Source organism: Lepisosteus platostomus, chromosome 16, assembly GCF_059453375.1.
Source record: "Lepisosteus platostomus isolate fLepPlt1 chromosome 16, fLepPlt1.hap1, whole genome shotgun sequence".
Lineage (NCBI taxonomy): Eukaryota > Metazoa > Chordata > Actinopteri > Semionotiformes > Lepisosteidae > Lepisosteus > Lepisosteus platostomus.
Window position 1 is genome coordinate 24,550,556 of NC_142626.1, and position 24,507 is coordinate 24,575,062.

General features: G+C 41.0%; 2 protein-coding genes and 1 long non-coding RNA gene across 50 annotated transcripts in view; 2 read left to right on the forward strand and 1 right to left on the reverse strand.

Annotated features, from left to right (window-relative positions):
- The window catches only part of LOC148647083 (NACHT, LRR and PYD domains-containing protein 3-like), a 1,669,284-nt gene that overhangs the window by 355,817 nt on the left and 1,288,960 nt on the right, over positions 1-24,507 (reverse strand). The gene's annotated exons all lie outside the window — the stretch shown is intronic.
- LOC148647088 (uncharacterized) lies at positions 233-12,519 on the forward strand. Its single transcript, XM_088609398.1, has 4 exons — positions 233-331; positions 4,351-4,464; positions 10,552-10,764; positions 12,197-12,519. The coding sequence occupies exons 1-4, from the start codon at positions 262-264 to the stop codon at positions 12,517-12,519; spliced, it is 720 nt and encodes a 239-aa protein (XP_088465524.1). The 5' UTR covers positions 233-261.
- On the forward strand, positions 19,503-20,072 carry LOC148647089 (uncharacterized). Its single transcript, XR_015927771.1, has 2 exons — positions 19,503-19,631; positions 19,986-20,072. It is a non-coding gene; the product is annotated as an uncharacterized LOC148647089 (long non-coding RNA).

Sequence of the window (24,507 nt, forward strand, 5' to 3'; positions counted from 1 at the left end):
CTCCTGGAATATTCCTGTGATAAAGAAAACCTTGTTTTGTTTATCATTCAGAATGATGCAGGATCAGATTCTAATAGACATGTTTTTACAGACCTTTGTGCACGAACTGTGTTTACATCTCATTTTGGCTAAAAGTCCTGCCCTGTCAAGGAAGACAATTTGCATAGAAGAGACACTTTGCATTGGCAGCACATGTTTCAGTGCTCTGGGAGTGTTTATAGCCCTGTGAGTTTAACACTTCATGACTGAGAGCTGCCCTTCATGGCAACAGAACCCACAGCAACAATGACTTTCATCACCATCTTCATCTGGACACTTGTCTTCTTTCATGGTGAGGAGCCATGAAATTAATGCAAAATAACACAATTCAAGGAGATTTGCAATGTAATTTTATATTATTTTTCAAACTAGAAAACTGGATTGAAAGGTTTGCAAGGTGATAGCACAAATTTGTAGTAGGCATTTCAGGAATTCTAACATAATCAAATTGTATTTCTAGTGAGACATTTACTTGTTTATTTTGTTCCAGGTTCCAGTGGACAGGTTACTGTGACTCAGACTCCATCAGTGACATCTGCTCTCCCATCACAGACAGTCACTGTGAGCTGTAAGACCAGCAGTTCTGTGGGTACCTGTTATTGTGGTAGTAGTAGCTCAAGTGGCCCCTGTCTTGCTTGGTATCATCAGAAAACTGGAGAAGCTCCTAAACTCCTGATATGTGGAGCAACATATCGTCAGTCTGGGATTCCAAGTCGTTTCAGTGGCAGTGGGTCAGGAACAGCCTTTACACTGACAATCACTGGAGTCCAGGCTGAAGATGCAGGAGATTATTACTGTCAGCAGGGCTACAGCGGGTATCACAGTGATACATGTCTGTACAAAAACCTCCCTCATCTCTACAGGAGCTGCTCTGGCTCATCAACAGGAACCACAGAGGACTGAGGCTGAGAACAGCTGCAGAGCTGCTTCATCTGCACTGAAGAGCGCTGGGTTTGTGCATGATTAAATATTGAGTTCTAAACACATAAATAATTTGTAGATAAGATCACTTTATTAGCCTTATACAATTTCTTGCATTAGGAATTTATCTTTTCGCATACCCCAGCTTGCTCTCCATGAGACACACAGACGGGGAGAGAGAAGCTTGGGGTCAGAGCGCAGGGTCAGCCATTTATACGGTGCCCCTGTAGCAGCTGGGGTTAAGGGCCTTGCTTAGGGGCCCAACAGAGTAGATTTCCTCTGCCAGCCGCGGAATTCGAACAGGCAACCTATTACAAGTGAACTGAGCACAACTAAGTTTGTACATAATGTATTAAACCTTTATCTTAATGTTATAGTCAGTATTTTTACCCAAATTACTTCTAAACATATGTGCAGTATGTTTTTAAATGAAACCGAAGATGAAAAATTATTTGTACTTTTAACAGCTATGTAGAAAATATTTTTATACATTCTTGATATCAAATAAATGTATATCTCTTTAGCATTTTCAGTGATATTAAATGTTTATCATTTATATATTTTACTTTTCCAATAAAACAAGTGGTAACTTCCATCACTAAGAAGAGAAAGAAAAAGCTGCTGTTCAGGCAGTAGAGTTAATTTATTATGAACATGTTGGACTGACTGTGCACAGGACACAGTCACTCTAACCGATCCAATCAGGCGAAGCAGGAGCCTGAAGACACTGAAACTCTGGGTGGTTCACATTCTGTTGTGTTTACAGTCAAATAGAACCACATTAAATGAAGTCTGTATTTCTCAACTCTGGCCACATGAGGGAGACAGATCACTGCTACCTGCACTGTACAATCGCACATTGATAAAGCCAACAGAATGGCCTGCAGTTCTCACCCTTGTCAATCCAGTTCCTTCATTACTGGCATTTGTCTCCTCTGTTCCAGTCGTTTAATTTCTTTCTAAGACCCTGAAGAAGGATTCCTAAAATGTCTCAAATTAAAATATTTTAATAATTCAAACTAGTGTATAATATACACAATTTTCCTTTTTATATACAATATGAACATCTGCCTACGCAATATTCTATCATACGCTCAGTTCAATTCTGATAATCTGAAAGTAATTGTTTATACACTCTGTAACAGAAACAAAGCCAAAACACTTGCTGTCCAATGTTGTTTTTGAGACACATAAATCTGTTTCTGAATATTGAAAAGTACAATTAGGTTATTAAAGTCTCATACAGGCTCTCACTGTTTCTGCTTTCTGTGCCCACAGTGACCCTCTGTAATATCTCAGATCATCCTGAGCCCACAGTCCACACACAGTCAATCACAACAGTCTGTAGATAAGAAATCCTCCAGTCCTATCTGTAGTTATTATTCTCAGATACAAGACAAATTTACCCTGTTTTATCTGACATCTTGGCATCTGTTTCTAATATCTTCATGTTTAAGATATGAGGTCTTTCTGTAAGTCAGCCAGTTTCACACATTCAGAATGCTTTTGTTTAGATACAATGTCAATAGAATATGTGAACAAACAATACAAGTACAGATAATTCACAGTGTTTAATACAATATATAGTCCATCACTGCAAATTTACAGCACAAATCTAACAAAGAATCATAAAACCTTTTTGTGAGTTTTCAGTCTGTTTTTTTGTGTAGTTTGGTCTTGTGATTCAAGTTATTTGCAGTTGCTAAAGCCTGAAATAAATGTTTACTTTGTAACATTTGAAAATAACTAGACTGGACTAGAATGGACTGTTTTCCGTATATACTGTACACCTCAAATTTTCTTACTTTCACATAGGAATGAATAGTATTAACTACAAATAACACTACACCTTCCGCCAATGATATCAGCTTTTGTTGAATGTAATGTGTGTAATGCTTGTTTTCAAGTGATTTTTCTTTTCATTTCAGAGGAACAGTGTTATGTGTGTAGGTGGTTAAATGTTCGCAAAATCTTCAATGAAGACACATGCTGTGAAGATACATACTGTACATACTTTACGAAGCATCAATATTCAGTCCCCTAAGTTAGTAGCTGTTGGAAGCAAGTTTCACAGTAATTTCTGTAACTGCTGGCAATTTCTGTAAAGCTACTAGTACTATAAAGTTTGTGTCACATTCCTGGATACAGTATGTCTCCCTCAGATGTGAACAGCAGGATAGTGTAATTGTGTTTGTTCTTCCCGGTAAAACTGCTTCAGTCCTCACTGGGTCTGTTGAGGATTGATTATGAACTTCAGCTGTCAAGCCTCTCTATCACTTTTCTATGGGATTCAAGTCTGGGCTTTGACTGGGACTGGAACACTCAAGGAGTTTCAGTCTCTTCTTGTGAGACCTCTTCAGTGTGGCTCTGGATTTGTGTTTCAAGTCATTGTGCCAACGAAGAGTGCATTTTCTATTCATTTTCAATTCATTATTAATTAGCATACAAGTTAATTACTGTATCTGTAGAGACTAGAATATTGTCAATGTGTGAACAATGACTCCAGTCTTAGACACAGAACAGCTTCATAATGGCATTTCTAATCCCTTTCCTGCTTCTCCTGCTGCTCAGTGTGGAAGATGAGTATTATCTTGGGGTCTGGATGAAATGATTCACATTCCAGTACATAATGATAAACGTCACTATACTTAAAGAAAAAAGTCATTTTCATCTAATCTGTGCCTCTTGAACACTTACTGCCCTTTTAAATTCAATTTAACAGACAGCGACATCATACTGTACATATTGATAAGAATAGGGCTCTGATGTATTGCAATAAAATTATACTTTTTCATAATTTTCATATTCACCTCCTTCATACTTTAATCATCACAACTGAAAGGTCAGGAGCACCATACATGCAGTATGTAAGAGTATAAGAACAGGTTTCATCTAAAAATGTAATCAAGTCACAAACCATTTCTCAAAATAACAGCAGAAAAAAAAGCACAATATGTCATCAGTTGATTTTACCTGATCATGTTCTCCATATAAATCCTCAACTCTTTTGTTCATGGAAATTTTAATGCTTATCTTACTCCATTCAAAGATAAAATATTTTCTTATGTGTCCCTGATTCAAAATAAACTAATTTGCATAGAAGAGACACTTTGCATTGGCAGCACATGCTTCAGTGCTCTGTGAGTGTTTATAGCCCTGTGAGTTTAACACTTCATGACTGAGAGCTGCCCTTCATGGCAACAGAACCCACAGAAACAATGACTGTTATCATCATTTTTGTCACTATTCTCTTTCTCTGCTTTCAAGGTTAGAATGATATACAGCAGAAAGATTTTGTAAATTTTTACAGTACACAAATATTGTACTACATATTTAAACAATATTCTAGTATAACTTTCAGTATTTCTTGTTCTGTCTTGTTCCTTTCAGAGTCCAGTGGGCAGGTTACTGTGACTCAGATTCCATCAGTGAGATCAGTTCTCCCAGGACAGACAGTCACTGTGAGCTGTAAGACCAGCAGTCCAGTTTACAGTGACAGCAACGGTAATCGCATGGCCTGGTACCATCAAAAATCTGAAGGAGCTCCTAGACTTCTGATTTATCTAGTAAATAAACTAAACTCTGGGACCCCAAGTCGTTTCAGTGGCAGTGGATCTGGGACTGACTTCACTCTGACCATCACAGGAGTCCAGCCTGAAGATGCAGCAGATTATTACTGTCAAAGTTTACACAACATCAACAGTTACTGGCCACGCACACAGTGTTATACAGCCGTACAAAAACCTCCCTCAGCAGGACTGCACGGCGACTGCTCAGCTGCAGCTGGGCCCTCCTGCAGGTGCTGAGAGGTAAGACAAAGAAATAGGACCCAGCCTGTGGAGAAACACAACTGAGACAAACACTGATCTTCATTAACAATGTTACTGTAGCTGCACCAAGCTTAATAATGATGTAGCTGTACATGAGTTGGAACTTATGACCTATGACTAAAGGTGATGAAAAAATGTCAAATAATACACACAACAAATTGAACGTCTATAATTGAATTCTTTAAACATATTTGTGCAACTTCCACACAAATAGCAAATATCTGTTGATAAAAGCAGGGTTCAAGAATTAACTAAATATGAGTACATTAATCTTTGAAAAATCAGATTGAGTTTGAAATGTTTTTATGACATACAGACAGAAGCTTCTTCATCTCATGTCTGACCCTGAGTCCAGATAAACACACAGGAGAGGAGTGAAAGGTGTCATGTCAGCCCTCAGTCACCCTCTAAACCACAGATCTCCTTCCACATCACAGCTTGTCCAGTAGACATCTCCTCCATGATGACCGACCACCATCTCCCAGACCATCAGTCTCCAAGACTGAGCTATTCCACATCCTCGCCAAGCCTTCACTTCAGAGTCGGCTCTCCATAACCTTGAGGACATCCACCACGTTCACCAGTGTAAACCCCACCAAGACAGACAAGAGCCCTGCTGTCATCATTGGCAACAAAGTCATGTCCCTCTTAAACACATATCAAACTAAGTACATGAAGTGAGTATCCTGCTACTCTACATGACAGGGGCCATGAGGACAGTTCTTTGGTCTTCCATTGCAGCACTTTTGCAATATTTGAGCTGCTCAGGAAATAAGTATTTAAATTTCAAAAACAAGTGAATTAGGCTGGCACAGTGGTGAAGTGTTTGGCCTTTGTGCCCAGTAGTGCTGAGGCCCAGGGTTTGATTCAGGAGCTGGGGTCCTGACAGCTTGGAGTTTCTATGTTCTCTCTGTGTTTCCATAGGCTTCCTCGGGGAGGTCTGGTTTTCTCCCACAGGTCAAAACATACTGTTAAGTTAATTGGTTCTGGGACAATTGGCCACAGATTGAGTAGGTTTGTGTGTCTGTGTCTGTGTGAGTCCTGCAATGGACTTGTGTCCCGTCCAGGGTGTATCCTGTCTTGTGGCCATTTCCTGCTGGGAAAGGCTCCGGCTGCCCATAACCCTGTATTGGATAAAGCAGTTAGAAAATGGATGGATAGAAATCAATGAAAATGTGACAGCATAGAGGCTGTCTCTGTATTTATATTAATTATCCTAACATATAAAAATCACTAGATTTATAATTTATTATATAATTAATATTTATCATATCATCAAATAATTCAGTTGTAACATTCTACAAAACTCAAAAGCTCCACAAGCGTTGAGCTTACTCTTTGACTGGGGTAGAACAGAGGAAATTCAAAGACACGGACTCCTATAAAAACTCTGCTTTACATACCTGTGCTGTCTCACTGCTCCAGACACTTTAAGACTCACAGTGTGGATCAGTCACTGTTTAGCCCTTTTAGAGTCACTGACACACACAGGACAATGATGCCACTGATTCTACTGCTGGGGACCCTGGGGCTCTGTGCTCAAGGTGAGGTTTAAAGATAATTCTTGCATTCTGTGATCCTGTGATTCATTCTGAATATTGTGATACAATAAAACTTACTGATAAATGAATGAAAAATATAGCAATTTTTTTCTCATGTAAAAGAATACATACTGTAAATGTGTACAATGATCAATTATTAATATTCTCTTATCTATAACTATTCCCTCTCCAGGGTCCAGTGGTCAGATTGTTCTGACTCAGTCTCTAGCTCAGTCTGTTCTCCCAGGAAGCTGTCTCTATCAGTTGTACAGCCAGTCAGTCTATTAGCAGCAACCTGCACTGGTACCTGCACTGGTACCTGCAGCTGTCATTCTCCACAGCTCCTGGTTCGTTACGCAACAACCCGTCAGTCTGGGGTTCCTGATCGATTCACTGGCAGTGGGTCTGGAACAGCCTTTACACTGACAATCACTGGAGTCCAGGCTGAAGATGCAGGAGATTATTACTGTCAGCAGGGCTACAGCTACCCTCTCACACAGTGATAGACATCTGAACAAAAACCTTCCTCAGCTCTACAGGAGCTGCTCTGGCTCATCAGCAGGTCTCAGACAGAAGAACAGCAGAGGTGCTACAGGAGAACTGAATAACACTGGGTTTGTACATAATGTACAAATTTATATTATATTTGAATAGATTTGTAAGTACTGTAGATATTTGTTATTTTACATTTTTACACATAAATTTCTAATGTATCTAAGTTAATAGATATGGTAGCATGATGGCACAGTGGTTACTATTGTGCCTTGCAGTGCTGGTGCCCTGGATTCAATTCTGAATCTGCTGTGGAGTTTGTATGTGCTGGTGCTGGAGGAAATGCAATGACATTAGTTAATTTTTTTACAAATCATTCATCTTAGATTATCAAAGTGAATAGGAAAAGAAATGTAAATCTTTGGCATTTTTAAGTTTCACGGTTATACTAGAATAAGTTCTTATGTCATACACTCTGCAGAGATGCAACAAGTTACACACAAGGTGTATCCCTGTGGTGCTCTGAATCCCAGCAGTTTTGCAGGATGTTTAATAGTCTGAGTACAGCTCTGGCCATCCTCTGTTATTACATCAGACTCTTTTCTTTTCCTCACCCCTTTCTCTCTGGCTGTCTGGGTTACTTTTCTTTCCCTCTTCTTCCAGCTCCCCAGTAGATCCTTTTTATTCCTTCCTAGGGAGCCAGGCAGCCTGATTCTGTTCCGATGCCTGGAGATCCTCACTCCATTAGCCTGAGCTCCCTAAGGATTCCTAGTTCCTGGGCTCTGTCTGGGACCTCTCCCTGCAGCTGTGCTGACCCGGGGCTCTGAGAGGTTAGCGGTGACTGATATCTGTATAGTAGTTCACATTGTAGAAATACATATCTGTGCTCCAGAAATATGTCATTACACATCTCATCTTAGAGAGAGGATTGGGGGGGAAATCTGTCAGTTGTTGTGTTGTTGGGAGGAATTGCTCACATGGGAGAATTGAAATTTATCAGACTGTGTCTCTGTGTTTCTCTGACAAACCAGGTACACAGCTCCCCAAACCCTGCTGGTGCCAGATCAATCTCTTTGTGGCCTTTTGCTTGTTTAGTTCCTTCACCGGTGTTTAAACTTCTCATTCAGTATCTGAAAAGTGCGACTGGTACCACAGATGTAGTTTGACTGCAGGAGTGTTTCCAGGATGCTTCACATGTCATGGAAACTGTAGATGACTGGTTTAAACAATGAGTTTTTAGATTTGAAATGTAGACTGTATCAGAAGTGTATACTCTGTCTAAATACTGTAATCCTTTCTACCTACAAATAGCTTGCTTTCAGGTATTTGTGAGACATTGTGGCCTTCAAACATCTAACAGTTGTCAATCAGTGCAAACTGTATTCACACCTCCACTACACCATTAAAACTCTCACTTTCATTTTTTTGTAAATAAATTTAACCACTGACTACAATGTAATACACTTCAGTATATCTATATAGAGTAAATATACATAAATAGATCAATATACAGTACTAAATCTAATAATCAGTATATAACCCATAAAATCAGAAATGTGATCTGTGTGTGGATCTGAAGTCTATTTTGTATCATTATTTGTTGACTAAGATGAGCCACTTTGAAAAACTAAGTGTAAGAGAACGGGAGCCAAAGTACTGAAAGTCAGTGTAATTCTAGTTTGCAACAGTGACCTCTACTGGAATTACTGGAAAACTGCATTATATTTTATAATCTAACCTGGTGTTGCCTGATAGGCAGCACTAACCAAAACAATGAGCAAAATATCTATGTAACTATCACATGTCATTAGAATACAACAACATCACTAAATGCCATCAGGTAACATGAACTACATCTGCAGGAAAACATAAGGTAAACTGAGCCCTCAGGTTTGTTTACAAAAGAAACTCCTGGAATATTCCTGCTATGAAGTTGTGTTTGTTGATAATGAGGCAGAACCAGGTTCCAGCAGACATTTCAGTGCATAAATGTGTTTACAGCACAGCTTGCTTAATTGATTAAGAAAGACACTTTGCATTGGCAGCATATGGTTCAGTGCTCTGGGAGTGTTTATAGCCCTGTGAGTTTAACACTTCATGACTGAAAGCTGTCCTTCATGGCAACAGAACACACAGCAACAATAACTTTTATCAGTGTCTTCATAGGGACACTTGTTGTCTGTACTCGTGGTGAGTAGCAAATAAATCAATACAAGAAGATTTGTAATTAGCAGAAATGTCATTTTAAATGTTTAAAATGTGAAACTGTTTATAATAAGCATCTGAGGTATATTTTATTATTTATATATAAATATATTATTAATAATACACCAACCCCTTGTTTTACTTGGCACCATCACAAACCTGGAGAAACTATGAAACTCCTGTTATCCCCACAGGGTGAAGGAATGGCTATAAAAAAATCTACTTGTGACAGTTCTCAACCTAAGTGATGTGGATCATATGGCCTAAGAACATTAAAACTTGTGAAGAAAGAATAATTACATTGCAAATCTTTCCCTGCAAGCTCTTCAAATCCCAACACCAACCTTCACCTTGAATTCCCTGTATATACTGTAACAAAACCACTTCATCTGACCGGTGTATGAAAGCATGAACTCTACCCTCCAGCAGGTGGGAAGAACAGCCCCTCAGTGTACTGTAGCTCCCTCAGCTGTCGACTGGAGGCTACAAGTCCCTGCTCTCTTCTAGATCATGAGGAGAGCAGGGTTGTAATGATAATGCTCTCCCCACAGTCCCCAGCAGAGGGAGATGTTGTACAGAGTGAGACATTGTGATCTCTCCTTGGCCCTCAACTACTGGTGTCTCATGTTGCTCAATGTCTCTTTTAAATTCAGTCAGCCCCTCTATCTCATTTTTTTTTTTAAATGTGACTAATAAATGATGCAGAACAGAGGAAAACTATCCATCCATTTTCAAGCCCTACCTCTGCTCACAGCTTAGCTCACATTGTTCAGTCTGACACAGGATTTATATTGTAACGCAACGGGGGCTCAGGCGGGCGCCCTTGCCGCATCTGGTCGGCCCCATCCTGACTGGAGGCTCGAACCCGGGACTTCCGCGTCTCTCTGCAGCGACCTAGCCCCATGAGCTAAAGAGAGATCTCTCTTCCGCCCAGTAGCTGTAGTCCTGCTATCACAGGGAAGGGCGGTGACGTCACCCGCTCTGGTACGCCGGCTCTTACACACAGTGCTTGTCGGCCGTAAGCGTTACAATATACAGGAGAAGAAAGTGCGTTGCATACCAGAGCCATGCGGCTTTAATTGGCAACTACAGAAACTGCTCTTCAACATTTTCTGCAGACAGAGGAAGACAATTTGCATAGAAGAGACACTTTGCATTGGCAGCACATGCTTCAGTGCTCTGGGAGTGTTTATAGCCCTGTGAGTTTAACACTTCATGACTGAGAGCTGCCCTTCAAGGTAACAGAACCCACTGCAACAATGACTTTCATCACCATCTTCATCTGGACTCTCCTCATATACACTCAAGGTAAGATATTATTTAATAGTTTTTTGAGGGAAATGCAAATTTAGTACTGTATAATGCATTGTACCTTTTGAAAATATAATGCTGGTAATGAAAACAAAATAAAATATATATTTTTATTTTCAGAATCCAGTGGACAGGTTACTGTGACTCAGACTCCATCAATGAGATCAGTTCTCCAAGGACAGTCACTGTGAGCTGTAAGACCAGTCCTGCAGTGTATAATAACTACAACCTAGCCTGGTACCAACAGAAACCTGGAGAAGCTCCTAAACTCCTGATCTATACAGCAACTACCCGTCAAACTGGGATCCCAGGTCATTTCAGTGGCAGTGGATCTGGGACTGACTTCACTCTGACCATCACAGGAGTCCAGGCGGAAGATGCAGGAGATTATTACTGTCAGAGTTACCACACAGTGTTACACAGCCGTACAAAAACCTCCCTCAGCAGGGCTGCACAGCTGCAGCTGAGACCTACAGTACTGGAGGTGCACTTACATGGTTATGTTAGTACTATAAGAGACCTTTTCACAAAGTTACAGTATTCAAAGAACTGTGATTAAATTATTTATCATTTGAATCAATTTGACTGTGCTGCAGGAGAGAGAGATATTGACTGTGGACTGTGGGAGGAGGCCAGTGCATCTGGACGAAACCCACCAAACACAGGGAGAACATGCAAACTCCACACAGTTAGCACCCAGGGAATTGAATCCAGGGCCCCAGCGCTGCCAGACAGCAATGCTGTAACTCAATAAATTATTCCTACAAACTGTGTTTTTAATCACAATGCTCACAGAATGACACATGAGCTCAATAACAGACTGTAGTGCTTTTTTTTAGAATTTGTTTTTGAAAAACCCTGTTTTTTAATATTTCTTTAAAGTCTTTATCCTTCTCTGTTTACAGTTGAATACTTCAAAGATACATTGTAAGTGTAAGAGTATATCTCCTGATACTAATGAAACACCACTGGCCTGTTTTAGAGATAGTTGGATTAGGATAGTTTTTATTTCTTAAGCTTTAGAAGAAACTAAAGAAATCTGCAGTTTTATCAGCTCAGGAACACTGTAGTGTCTGGGTCTGGCTGTTAGTACAATGTACCAGTTTTCTCTGCTGACCTCGCAGGGGCGCTGTGGAGCTGGCAGTTCTATCAGTCAGCTGGCTGCCATAGTAATGCAGTCAGACAGGAAGCAGGCTTCACCTGTGGATCAGCACATTCTCCCCGTCTCCTGGTGAAGCAGGCTGTTTAAGTTCAGAGTGAGCTCTGCTCTGGGCTGTGGTATAGAGCTACATCTCTGAGCCACTGCCTTGTTCCTGGCTGTATCTGAGTTTCTCCTTGGACTATCGACCAAATTTATCTCAATTTGAGCTTTGCACTTTCCTTGAGTTTCACTCTGCTGTGTATCTGAACTGCTTCTCAAGACCTTGACTTTCAGATATTTTCTTGTTCCTTTGATGTGTCTCTCCAGCTCCAAGCTGCGATGGTCTCCTAACTTCAGTTCTGGTCTGTGCTTTGCCTGTTTGCTGCTCTTGCCTGCTGCTCACCAGCTGACCTGTTCCAGCTCTAGGGTTCATCTTATGACCTACAGACCACTGTTACAGTTCCATCTTTAACAGCCTCATTGCTCCCATGGGTCTTGTTTCTCTGTGCCTGGATTCCATGTCATAGTTATGGGACCCTCATATAAATCAGATTTAACCCCCCTCTCTCCCTGCACAAGGAAGAGACCCTGCGATTGTCCACTATGACAGCTGGACTGAACTCTTCCTGCTCTTCAAGGAGCGGTTCTGGGAAAAGGAAGGGATCCGTGGGGGTAGTCCATCACAGACCATCGTCGCGCTTTATTTACTACGTGAGCGAAGCACCGGGAGCTGGCGCTGAGCGACCTGGCCCCCATCCATGGCAACGGCGTCCACGCTCTGTACGAAGGTGGGCTGGTGAAGAATTGGAGCCTAGATGAGTCCAGCCTGGCTGCCTTTGTGCTCTTCACACCCTTCCAACTGATGGATTATCACCAGGACCTGCTCGTGCCCTTTCAGAGAGTCTGCTTATTGGGGGAACACACCGCCCTGCTCCATGCGGGGATCGAGATGTCCAGGAAGTCTGCTGTGAGGGCGGCCCGGCATGCGAATGACAAAGCATCTGCTGAAGCCGTTCCATTTATAAAGACGGAGCTTTAAAAAAACCTGCAGGGCCTCTGGGCTCTTCTTTCAAAAGCACAGTGATCTCTAAAGGCTGGAGGTCTGTATGCCCAGGCAGAGCCCCTCCAGAGGTCAGAGTCTCACTGAGAGTCATTCTCACATTTCCCTGGGCATGAAAATAAATCAGAGCAGTGGCTCCCAGCCTTGGGGCTGCAGAAACACAGTCTGCTGGTTTTCATTCCAGCTGAGTTCTGCTCCTCCAATGCATTTTCATAACTTCATTGATATTCTTGCTTGTTTACACTTTTATCACACTTCAGTTGTGCAGCGTCGGCACACAGATCTTTACACAACCTGTTTTTAATTTGTCAGCTTTTTATTCTGATTGAACAGCTCCTACTAGTTGATTAATTGAAGTTGAATAGTTAGGTGGGAGTGATGTGGTATCAGACACGCCCACAGTGGGAGTGACACGTTATGAACCACTTTGGAGACAGACAAGGTATCAGACACACCAAGAGAGGTTTTTCCTTTTACAGATCCAATTGGTTGCATTTCAGGCATCAGAGTGAAACTCCAAAACATGTACAGATCTGAAACCTATTACAAATCCGATGATCTCCAGTATGTATAATTTTTATTGTGATTGTATTTAGTAAGAAACCAGGATGATACTCTATTTTCCTGCCAGGACCCACAAAGAGCCTGTTCTGTACTGGATTTGAGGTGCTTCAGGGGGATTGTAGTGTTTGGAAAAATAACCTCTTTAAAAACAGGAAACACAACTGGTGCTACAAGGGAATGTTTGGCTCTCTGACGGTTTTCAGGTTTTGCACAAGGTCAGTGAGTTCTGGAGATGGAAAATTATATTGGCTTAGAAAAGCACTGTACATTCAATGTACTTTTCTCTTTCATAGTTTTCGCAATTTCTTTTTCACAGAAAAGTAAAATCACTTTGGTGACACCAGAGGGCAAACTCCCCCAGAGTCGATCCCTGAAGTCAGAGATGTTCTGTTCAATGTGCTGCTCCCCAGCCCAACATACTGTACAAAGTGCAAGAATTGAGGAGGGACTTAATCATCAGTGTCACTGAACATTAAGAAGAAGTTAACTGATGTCTTATAATGGCAACTTACATTTTAAGCTTAAATCCTACAGTCCTGCTACAGTATGTCTGAACACACAGAGCCATGTGCTACTTTAACCAGACTCTCCACACTCCACTCCGTTCCAGCTGTGTTGAGTGGAATAAGGGCTCAGCTGATTGTGTCTCATCCTCTGCTCCTTATAGGCATACCTTAAAGAACCCACTTAAAACATGCTGGTCACAGTTGTCTGTTTGGATACAGCCTCAAGGAAGATAGGTGGGATAAACTTGATTTGTCCCAGCTACAACCTTTAACTGAATACAGGTTTGTCTGGATATTCAGAATTATGACAAAAAGAGTCCAAATCCTTTTCATCAATTTAGTTTCATCAATTAAAAATTAACAATTGGTTTGCAAAATATACTGTAAGATATATACAGTTGTAGGAAGAATATTTCTAATAGTCCAATTTGCCAAGTTAGTCGGAGATAGAAGTGAAGCCAGTGAGTTTACCAATGAAATGAGTTGGTGGCTATATTTTAAGGTACGAAATCACAGCTGAGGATTGATTAGGATGTTATCAGGTCCATCAGTGAATGATCATGCTGAGGGTGTCTGAATGTCTTTGGCAGAAGGGCAATAGCAAACTGAGGGGAGCCAGGTTGCACCAAATATCAATAGGGTATTTCAGAATGTTAATAATAGTATTAATCTAGTGGATACTTTTTTTTTCTCTTCAGGCAGTATTTACACAGCTTCTCGTTCAGCTGCTCCACTTCCTACTGCAGTTTCCATTCTTATTCACTGAGCAACCAGACAGCTCCTGCTCAGCAGCTCCATTGTCTGTCTTACCCCAGAGTGTCACTGCTATGCCACCTGCCCTTCCCCTCAACTATCAGCCTGCTTTCAGCACAATATCAGCCTGTCTTTCACATCTCTCACCTGCGTTCCCACCTAACAGCTCCTGCTACCGATTTCCAGGTGTCACAAAGCATCTTTCAGGACCCTATGCAGACAACACAATCCGGAAGGGAGTGAACAGACACGGGGAGGAGACGAGGAACTGGGCTGGTAGATCAACGGGGGGGCATGAAGAAGATGCTCCAGGGGGCGTGGTCCAGGCGAACTGTCCAAAAAGGGAGTCCAAAGGTAAGTCCAGTGCAGGCAAAAGCCCAGAGCCGGGTGATCAATCCAAGACGAACGAGACAAAGTTAAAAGCCGGAGCAGGATCCGGCGAGGGGTTGTAGACAGATGAGACAAAGTTAAAACCAGAGCAGGATCCGGCGAAGGGTCAGGGGGAATAAGGGGGAACGGGACCAGGCGCTCCAGGTCCCGGACTCGGCTGGTTTGGGACACCTAGGGGGCGAATGTCACCTGAGCTGGGGATGTAGGGCGAGTTGGTGGTCGGCAAGCCCCCGGGCGTATGTCTTCCAGAGCAGAGCCCGGAACCGAGTGAGCGCCTGGCTTTTGCAGGGAGGCTGGAACGGGAAGCAGGTGCATAAAATCAACTAAAATGTGAACGAGCCGGAGCGCCCTTAAGGGGGAGGGATTACAATTGTGATACCAGGACCGAGATTGCAACTTAACATATTGCATACCTACAGGCTCTACGGACTAGAGTAGAATCCATCTTACTTACAACCCATAAATCTGGGGTTCTTCACGTGATTCAATGGTAGGGGGTCTGGAACAGCCTTTACACTGAAAATCACTGGAGTCCAGGCTGAAGATGCAGGAGATTATTACTGTGGGAAGACTGGATTATACTCTATCCTGCAGAGATGCTGACTCATTTAAAAAGAGTGTGTATAAAGATTCAGAATTAAGATTAAATGACAGAAACAGAAGAAAGCATTTTATAAAAAGATTAGGTATCAAGTGTGGTTAAGGTCAGGTAGTGTGAATTGGGTAGATGACCCTACGGATTAGAGTAGATCCATATTGCATACAGCTCATCTGTCAGGGTTTCCTGATTGATTAACTGGTGGTGAGTCTGAAACAGCCTTTACACTGATAATCACTGGAGTCCAGGCAGTTCTCTCAGCTCAGGCCTTTTCTGTCTGTGACAGGATTTGCATAAAGGAACTTTGCATACCTGGGCCGCCTCACTGCTCCAAACACTTTAAGACTCACAGTGTGGATCAGTCACTGTTCAGCCCTTTCAGAGTCACTGACACACACAGGACAATGATGCCACTGATTCTACTGCTGGGGACACTGGGGCTCTTCGCTCAAGGTGAGGATTAAAGAAAATACTACTCTAATTTTATTATATTTATTTTATTAACATTAATTTCACAACATTATCCTTTAAAAGTTAAAGTTTAAAGAACTGAATAAATTTAGAATAAATCTAAAATTTAAAGAACTTCAATAGAAGTGTAGCAAATGTGTTTTCAGAGGCAAATATATTTACAAATTTGTAAAAAAAGGTGTATTATAATTAATTATTGGCTTGGTGTTGACTTTAATATATTTTATGATTTGTGGACTATATAGCTGTTAGAATATTATGTAAACAAGCTTTACAAAAAAGAGTAAAATAGCTGAAAGAAATTAAATTCCCTGTGTTTTGTCTTGTTTTCAGAATCCAGTGGACAGGTTACTGTGACTCAGACTCCAACAGTGAAATCTGTTCTCTCTGGACAGACAGTCACTGCGAGCTGTAAGACCAGTCCTGCAGTGTATGTTTATAACTCTAAGCACTACCTAGCCTGGTACCAACAGAAAGATGGAGAAGCTCCTAAACTATTGATCTATTATGCATCTTCCCATTATACGGGGATCCCAGAGCGTTTCAGTGGCAGTGGATCTGGGACTGACTTTACTCTGACCATCACAGGAGTCCAGCATGAAGATGCAGGAGATTAATACAGTCAGAGTTACCACAGTGGTGGTGTGTTCACACAGTGTTACACAGCCATACAAAAACCTCCCTCAGCAGGACTGTACAGCGACTGCACTGCTGCAGCTGGGACCTCCTGCAGGTGTATTTACAAGTTTATTACACTACTCTTAGAGATCATTTAACACAGTCACATTATTCAAGGAACTGTGATTATTCTATTTCTCATTTAAATCATTTTGACACTGAGGCTGTGGGGCAGACAGATACACAAACACAAACACTCACACACTCACACCGAGGTCCATATTCCCAGCAGCGGGGGCGCTGTGGAGTTGGCTAGTTTTACCAGTCTGGCCGGTTGCTGTGGAAACGCAGTCAGACAGGCAGCTGGGTTCACCTGTGAATTACTACGTCTTGCTGAACTTTAGTCTTTAAAAACAAAGTTTGTACACCATTTGATTTCCTGGTTCTGGCCCAAGGTAGACAGGTGAGAGAACTTGGTTTGTCCCAGCTACAACTTATTTTTGAATATATTCGGACATGCAACATGTTGACATAAGAAAGAGTCCAACTGTCTTAGACAGCAAACATAGACAGCAAAAATAACAGTTGGTTCATGAACACAAGATTTCTTCTGTTGCAGAAAGAATATCTTGGGCAGAATTCTTTACATCACAGTTGGTGATTGGCTGAGATGCTGTCAGGTTAGGTTCTGGTACAACCCTACAGATCTCCCACTGGTGGATTTTTCTTTGGGTGATGAACAGTGACCTTGGACCTTATGATCATGTCCAGATGACTCTCTGTTAGACATCCAGCCACCAGAAGCAAACATCCACCATGGAGAGCACTGGGTCATCACTGTCCTGCGAAAGACAAACTCATCTCCCTCACTTCCCCACACACAAAGAGCACCAGGTCACTCAGTGGGTGAGACAGGGGCCTCTTCAGCTGCATTCTTGTGCCTTTTCAGCTTGGTCAAGGCACACCAAGATGATTAGAAAAGTATTAGAATGCTTCTGGTACTCCTCTTTCAATGTACTGTAGAAAGAACATGATCATCCGAAAAGCTCACAAAAAATGGAATCAACAGGAGACAAATTAAACAGGTATCATGATAGAAATTCAAAAATTAGACAGAAAACAGACTGTGCTGTCAGAAACATTGTATGAGGAGATTACAAAGTAAGATGGACTTTTTATTAAAAATAATTTCTATGACTTCAGATGCGAGACACTGGTATTTCTAGAATATCTGGTGAGTGGAAGGGTATTCAGAAACTAGTATTGTGTAGCAAGAACAAAATACAAAAATAAAAAGTTAATAAACGTTTGTAAGTAAGGGATTTTCCAATAGAATCTGCTAATTAACATAGTCTGATAATAATTTGAAAACACATAATTGATATCATAATGATCAATTGGATTGCTCTGATTGAGAATGATTTACAAAATTATCTCTATTAGTACAATTAGCACAGAAGAAGCTTCTTCACATAAAGAATCATACAGTGTGCCTAGATGTTCATCAATTACCATACGGTCAGAATGGATGTGTGCAGTCTGGCCCACACCTGGAACAGAGGGACAGACAAGAACACTAAAGAGAAGGAACTAAAGGAAAAAAGACACAGCACTCCACAACACTTGCCAATCATCATATACTGTAGTAATAGTCCTATGTATCACCACACAATGGGCAGTCATATCCCTAAAGTCCTATTAAAACCCACCTGAAATGTGGTCCCCAAGCTTCTGGTCTGCATTTTAAATAACAAGTGGAACATCCTGTACGATTCCCAACCACAATATTACATCTTTCCAAAGTCCTACAAAATAGATCACCTTTCCAAGATAAGAAGTTAAGACCAAAAAAAACATATGAATGCCAAAAATTGTATTGACACATGTTTGAAAATTCATGATAGTGAAAACATATTTACTTGTATGAGAGCATCAATGTGATTTAAATGCCAGAGACTGATATAACCTTCAAGGTTGACAACAAAACTTTATATTTGATATATTTTATGAGATATGAGATCATTAGTTAATGGATGTGAAATATATATTAACCCTGATGTTGTTAAGTTTAACCCTAACCCTGAGGGAATTATCAATTTTTCCTATCACAGCAGATCTTTTCACAAATATATTCGAATAAGATTCATAGTTTATTAAGCATGTTCTTGTGTTGTATCAATAAGTTGTACACCATGTATGTTATGCTTCAGCTGCTATTAAGCCCTGCAGTGAAATGACAGGTTGAGCCCCGAGCGCAGGGCTGCAGGGATCTTTGGGAGAGCAGAGAGATGAGATGGAGGTGAGGCAGTGAGCAGGAAGCAGAGAGTGAGAGATGTGTGGGCTGACTGGGCTGGGAGCGAGTGAAGGCTGCAGTCTGCAGACTGGGACCTGTCTGTGGAGAAGGTGGGGAGACCAGCTTGAGAGGAGCTGTGTGGAAAGTAGACAGCAGGGTCACTGGGGAGAGTTCGCCGGGAATAATCAGACAGAGGAATAGCAGGTTTTGTAGCAGGCCAGCGGAGGACTGGGATCCCCAAGTGCTGGCAAAGAGGGCCTCCAGGGGAAGGCAAGTCTCTGCTGGATCAGTGCTTTCTGAATGTTTAAAGAAAGGACTATTGTTTTTAAGAGGTGTATATGCAGAGTCTAAATGTGGTAGAGGTCTAACATCAGAGTACTGATCTAGTGGTTTATGCACTACATATTGTAAGTCTAAGGGGTTCACGTGGGCACCCTCACCTGCTGCCGCATCAGGTCAGCCCCCCACCATCAGGGACTTGAACCCAGGCCTCCGGCATCACTCAACAGGGACCCAGCCTGTTGAGCTAAAGAGAGATCTCCCCTCACCCCAGCGGCTGTGGTCCTGCTATTACAGGGAAGGGCAGCAAAGTCACTGCTCTGGTAAGCCGGCTCTCACAATCAATGGTGGCCATATGTGTTACACTATTATATACACATAACAGACCCAACCCTTGCAGATTGCACCTGACCTCCCAACTCAGACCTTTTCTAACTGTCTGTGACAGGATTTGTATACAGGAAGGAGCTTTGCATACCTGTGCCGCCTCACTGCTCCAAACACTTTAAGACTCACAGTGTGGATCAGTCACTGTTCAGCCCTTTCAGAGTCACTGACACACACAGGACAATGATGCCACTAATTCTACTGCTGGGGACAATGGGGCTTTTTGCTCAAGGTGAGGATTAAAACCAATACTTCTCTAATTCTATTATTTTTATTTTGTTTTCATTAATTTCACAATATTAACTGTTAAAAGTTAAAGTTTAAAGAACTGAATACATTTAGAATTAATCTAAAATGTAAAGAGCTTCAACAGAAGAGTAGCAGATGTGTTTTCTGAGGCACATTTATTTACTCGTTTAAAAAAGTATGTATTATAATGAATTACTGGATAGGTGTTTACTTAAATATACTTTTTGATATCTGCAGTATACTGTATACCTGTTAAGATATTATGTAAATAAGCTTTACAGAAATGCGTAAAATAGCTAAAAGAAATTTAAATTACTTTGTTTTGTATTGTTTTCAGAATCCAGTGGACAGGTTACTGTGACTCAGACTCCAGCAGTGAAATCTGTTCTCCCTGGACAGACAGTCTCTGTGAGCTGTAAGACCAGTCTTGCAGTATATAATAACATAAACCTCCACTGGTACCAACAGAAAGCTGGAGAAGCTCCTAAACTCCTGATCTATGATGCATCTTCCCGTTATACTGGGATCCCAGAGCGTTTCAGTGGCAGTGGATCTGGGACTGACTTCACTCTGACCATCACAGGAGTCCAGGCTGAAGATGCAGCATATTATTACTGTCAGAGTGCTCACTACCTCAGCAGTAAATGGGTGTTTACACAGTGTTACACAGCCATACAAAAACTTCCCTCAGCAGGGCTGCACAGCAACTGCACTGCTGCAGCTGGAACTTATTGCAGGTGCACTTACAAGTTTATTATACTACTGTAAGAGATAATTTAACACAGTCACAGTATTCAAAGAACTGTGATTATATTATTTCTCATTACAATCATACTGACTGCGAGACAGGACAGAGAGATACCAATCACATATGCCACCATATTCAACCAAAACGTCCATCCGTCCATTTTCTTACCACAGAACCCAGTACAGGGGCCCAAGTCTTACGGTACAGTCTTACGGAAGATTGAAATATGCGTTTTTAAAACCATATACCCTTAAGTATATTTTTGTTTGAATTATGTAGTGCGAGTCAAAAATAACGAGCACCACATAGTTATGCAGTTGGCCGCTTGATGCGAGTGTCTCATTGGTGCATTGGGAATTTTTATTTTATACATGTGTTTTTATTTTATACATAGTACAAGTTGATGTATTGAAGGTATTTAGCGAATGCCACGTCCCATCATTCACATCTATAGTGTGTAAGCAGAGTCAAACTTACACGTGTGGAATGCAACTATAGAAATTACCAATATTTTAAATAGGAACAATGTGTTTAAAAATACACGAAATTTACAGTACACGTGGGTTTCCCGAATGCAACCTCCGCGTAAATTGAGAACCCTCTGTAAAACTACATGACTTGAATTACTTGCAAAGGTTGCAAGGCAGGATACACTCTGGAAGAGAAGCCAGTCAGTTGCTAGGCAGATAGACACAAAAAGACACACAAACACTCACACTGGGGTCAATTTTCCCAGCAGCCAGTTATTCTAACAATGTATTTGGACTGTGAGAGGAGATCAGAGCACCTGGTGGGAAACCCATATGAACACGGGGAGAACATTTTGCACAAGCAAAATACAGAAATAAAAAGTTAATAAAGGTTTGGCAGTAAGGGATATTCCAATGGAATGTGATGATTAACATAGTATGATAAAAAAATTGAAAATGCATCAATGATATCATAATTAACAATTGGATTGCTCTGATTAAAAGAATTTTAAAAGCTATCTCTATTAGTGCAATTAGCACAACAGAAGCTTCTTCACATATATAATAGAGGGACAGACAGAATCTTCACATATAGAAGAAGATTCATACAGTGTGTCTAGATGCCTGGATGCTCATCAATTACCATACAGTCAGAATGGATGTGTGCAGTCTGGCCCACACCTGGAATAGAGGGACAGACAGAACATTAAAGAGAAAGAACTAAAGGGAAAAAGACACAGCACTCCACAACACTTGCCAATCATCATATATTAATAGTCCTATGAATCACCACACAATTGGCAGTCATATCCCTAAAGCCCTATTAAAACCCACCTGAGATGTGGTCCCCAAGCTTCTGGTCTACATCTTAAATAACAAGTGGAACATCCTGGATGATTCCCAACCACAATATTACGTCTTTCCAAAGTCCTACAAAATAGAAAGCCTTCCCATCATAAGATCTTTGGGAAGTTCAAATACACAAAAAAAATGTGTAAAACTAATCGGTATACTGGGATCCCAGAGCGTTTCAGTTGCAGTGGATCTGGGATTGATTTCACTCTGACCATCACAGGAGTCCAGGCTGAAGATTCAGCAGATTATTACTGTCAGAGTTACCACAGTGGTTATGTGTTAACACAGTGTTACACAGCCATACAAAAACCTCCCTCAGCAGGACTGCACAGCGACTGCAGTGCTGCAGCTGGGACCTACTACAGGTGCACTTAAAAAACTTTATTTTAAAATAAAAAAAATCAAAATTTTTATTACTACAATTGATCATTTAACACAGTTACAGTATTGAAAGAACTGGGATTATATTATTTTATCATTCTGACTGTGAGGCTGGAGAGAAATTCTAATATGTCATCTCTTATACTCAAGGTGTTTAATTTTCCTGCTCATGAGAAGTGTGTTCTCTGGTGACAACGAAAAAGTCCATCCATCCATTTTCTAACCACTATTTCCATTACTTCATAAAGCACTTTTCTAAACACACTCCAACAATGTGTTGTGGCTTCAGTGGCACATGGTTTACGTTTCCCATAATTCCCAAAAATAACTCTAAATATGTCTACATTTATGGACAAGAAAGTGACCCCATGTGTATCATGCCAGGCATGGAATGATCAGAGTTGGTTTGTTGATGTGCGCCCTGAAAAAGTGTCTTTTTAATCATTTCAGTTTGGTTTACTCATTGTGCACTTGGATTCGGGTCTTGTGCTTCTTGTTCCTGTCCTCTAGTCTTATTGGCTTCTGCTTTCCTCCTCATCTCTCTTTCCTCTCCCTCCAGTTCTCTCTTTATCCTTCTGCTCAGAGAGACACAGGCTCAGCAGGGAAGCTCACAACTCTTCTTTCTCAGGACTTTATTCCCTGAAGCTGCTGTTGCCCAGGTGGTAACTGACTACTGTCCTGCCACCCTGAGCTTCTCCTAAATTATAATGGAGGTAAACCATGTATAATAAGTTCCAAGTGCACTGATAGTTTTGTAAGATTCATTGAGAATGTTTTGTCATTTTCTATGCATTTTAACACAGAGATGTTCATTCACAGGACACAATTGTTTCAGCACAGACATTTACCCAGAAACATTATATGTTATGTACTGAATCACCCAGTCACTGTATAAAGTAGTCCTACTGAATGACATATTAAAGCAAAGTACACATCCAATTCAAACAATAAAGGTATCGTCTACTTCTCAAATCATGCTTGGTACATTGCTAGTTACTATACTGTAGTACTGTAGAGATTTGCCCTAGGGACTGGACCAGCAGTACTGCCACTCTGAGCCCCTCTGCTCTACCCCTCCTCCCACTCCTTCCCTAGAAAAAGAGGGCTTTGCTGGGATTTGTGACTTTATTTATTAGTTGTGGCTCAAGCTAATAAATGCTATAATTCATAACACCTTCTGTGACAAAAAAATTATGTTTTCAACATTTAAACCAACTTTTCTTTGGATACATTTGGGGTTTTACGATTGGGGAGTTAACCCCAGTGTCCTGGTCAAATGCCTCCCTGGCCTCCTAATAATCCCCATCTGTGAACTGGCTCCATCACTCTCCATCACTCTGAGAGCTAGTGTGTGGGGAGCCTACTGGCACACTCCAGCTGCTGGTGCTTCATCTAGGTGGGGCTTCACACTGGATAAACCAAGTCAGTTTATGCATGAGCTTTTCATGTACAGCACTTTATCGTTGATCATACCTATTGAGTTGGAAATGGTGTTATGTCATTCGCATCACGCCCCCGGAGGTCTCATCACCCTCAATCAACTCCTTCACATTCCAGTGGAGTCTCTAATTAAATAATCAGACACACCCTCTCCCACCTGTCTACTTCAAGCAGCCTGACACTCCACTCCTTGCTCAGTATTAGGGTTTTCCTATCCAGAGCTACATCGTTCCTGTGCTTCTCTAAAAGACTCCTAGTTTTAGTGATTGTGACGTCGGCTTGTTTACTGACTACTGAAGGTCTCTTAGTTCATGATTTGATTGTGTATTTTTTTGCCTTTTGACTCTGGCCTGGATTTTGGACTCATTAATTTGGATTTGTGTCTACAAGAAAATTTACGTTCAGAGGAATTCTGCATAGGGTCCTTAGACACGAGATCGTTACAGATGGTGCAGTTTTCAAGAGCTGCTAAGGCTGTTCCTACTAACCCTCTTTACTCTTGAATTGAAATACAATCGCATTAGTTTTTAACTCGATACATTCTTAAATTACAGTGAAACACCTGTGTTAAATGTATAGATAATGTGGGGTTTTGAAATTGAAATACATTCTGAAATTGTAATGTTACATTTGTGTGAACACTTGACAACTTTTATGAACCAATCAAAAATGATCATTTACAGTATTTCACATGGGTTCTAAATATATGACAAATAACAAATGTAATAGAATATATTTGTGAAACGATCTGCTGTCTGCAATAGCTGATTCCTTCTTTCAAAGAGCTTAAAACCTTCTTGTTTAGAAGGGCCTTTGCTTAACCGGCTCTGTTTATCCCTTTGCTCCAACTTGTCACCTTTTGGGTTCGTTTAAATATACATCTCAAACACAGTTGAGCGTAACACAAGGAATGTGTTTAACTTAACTTTGTACTTGAAGGATTATTTAGCAGTTTGTTCGTAGGT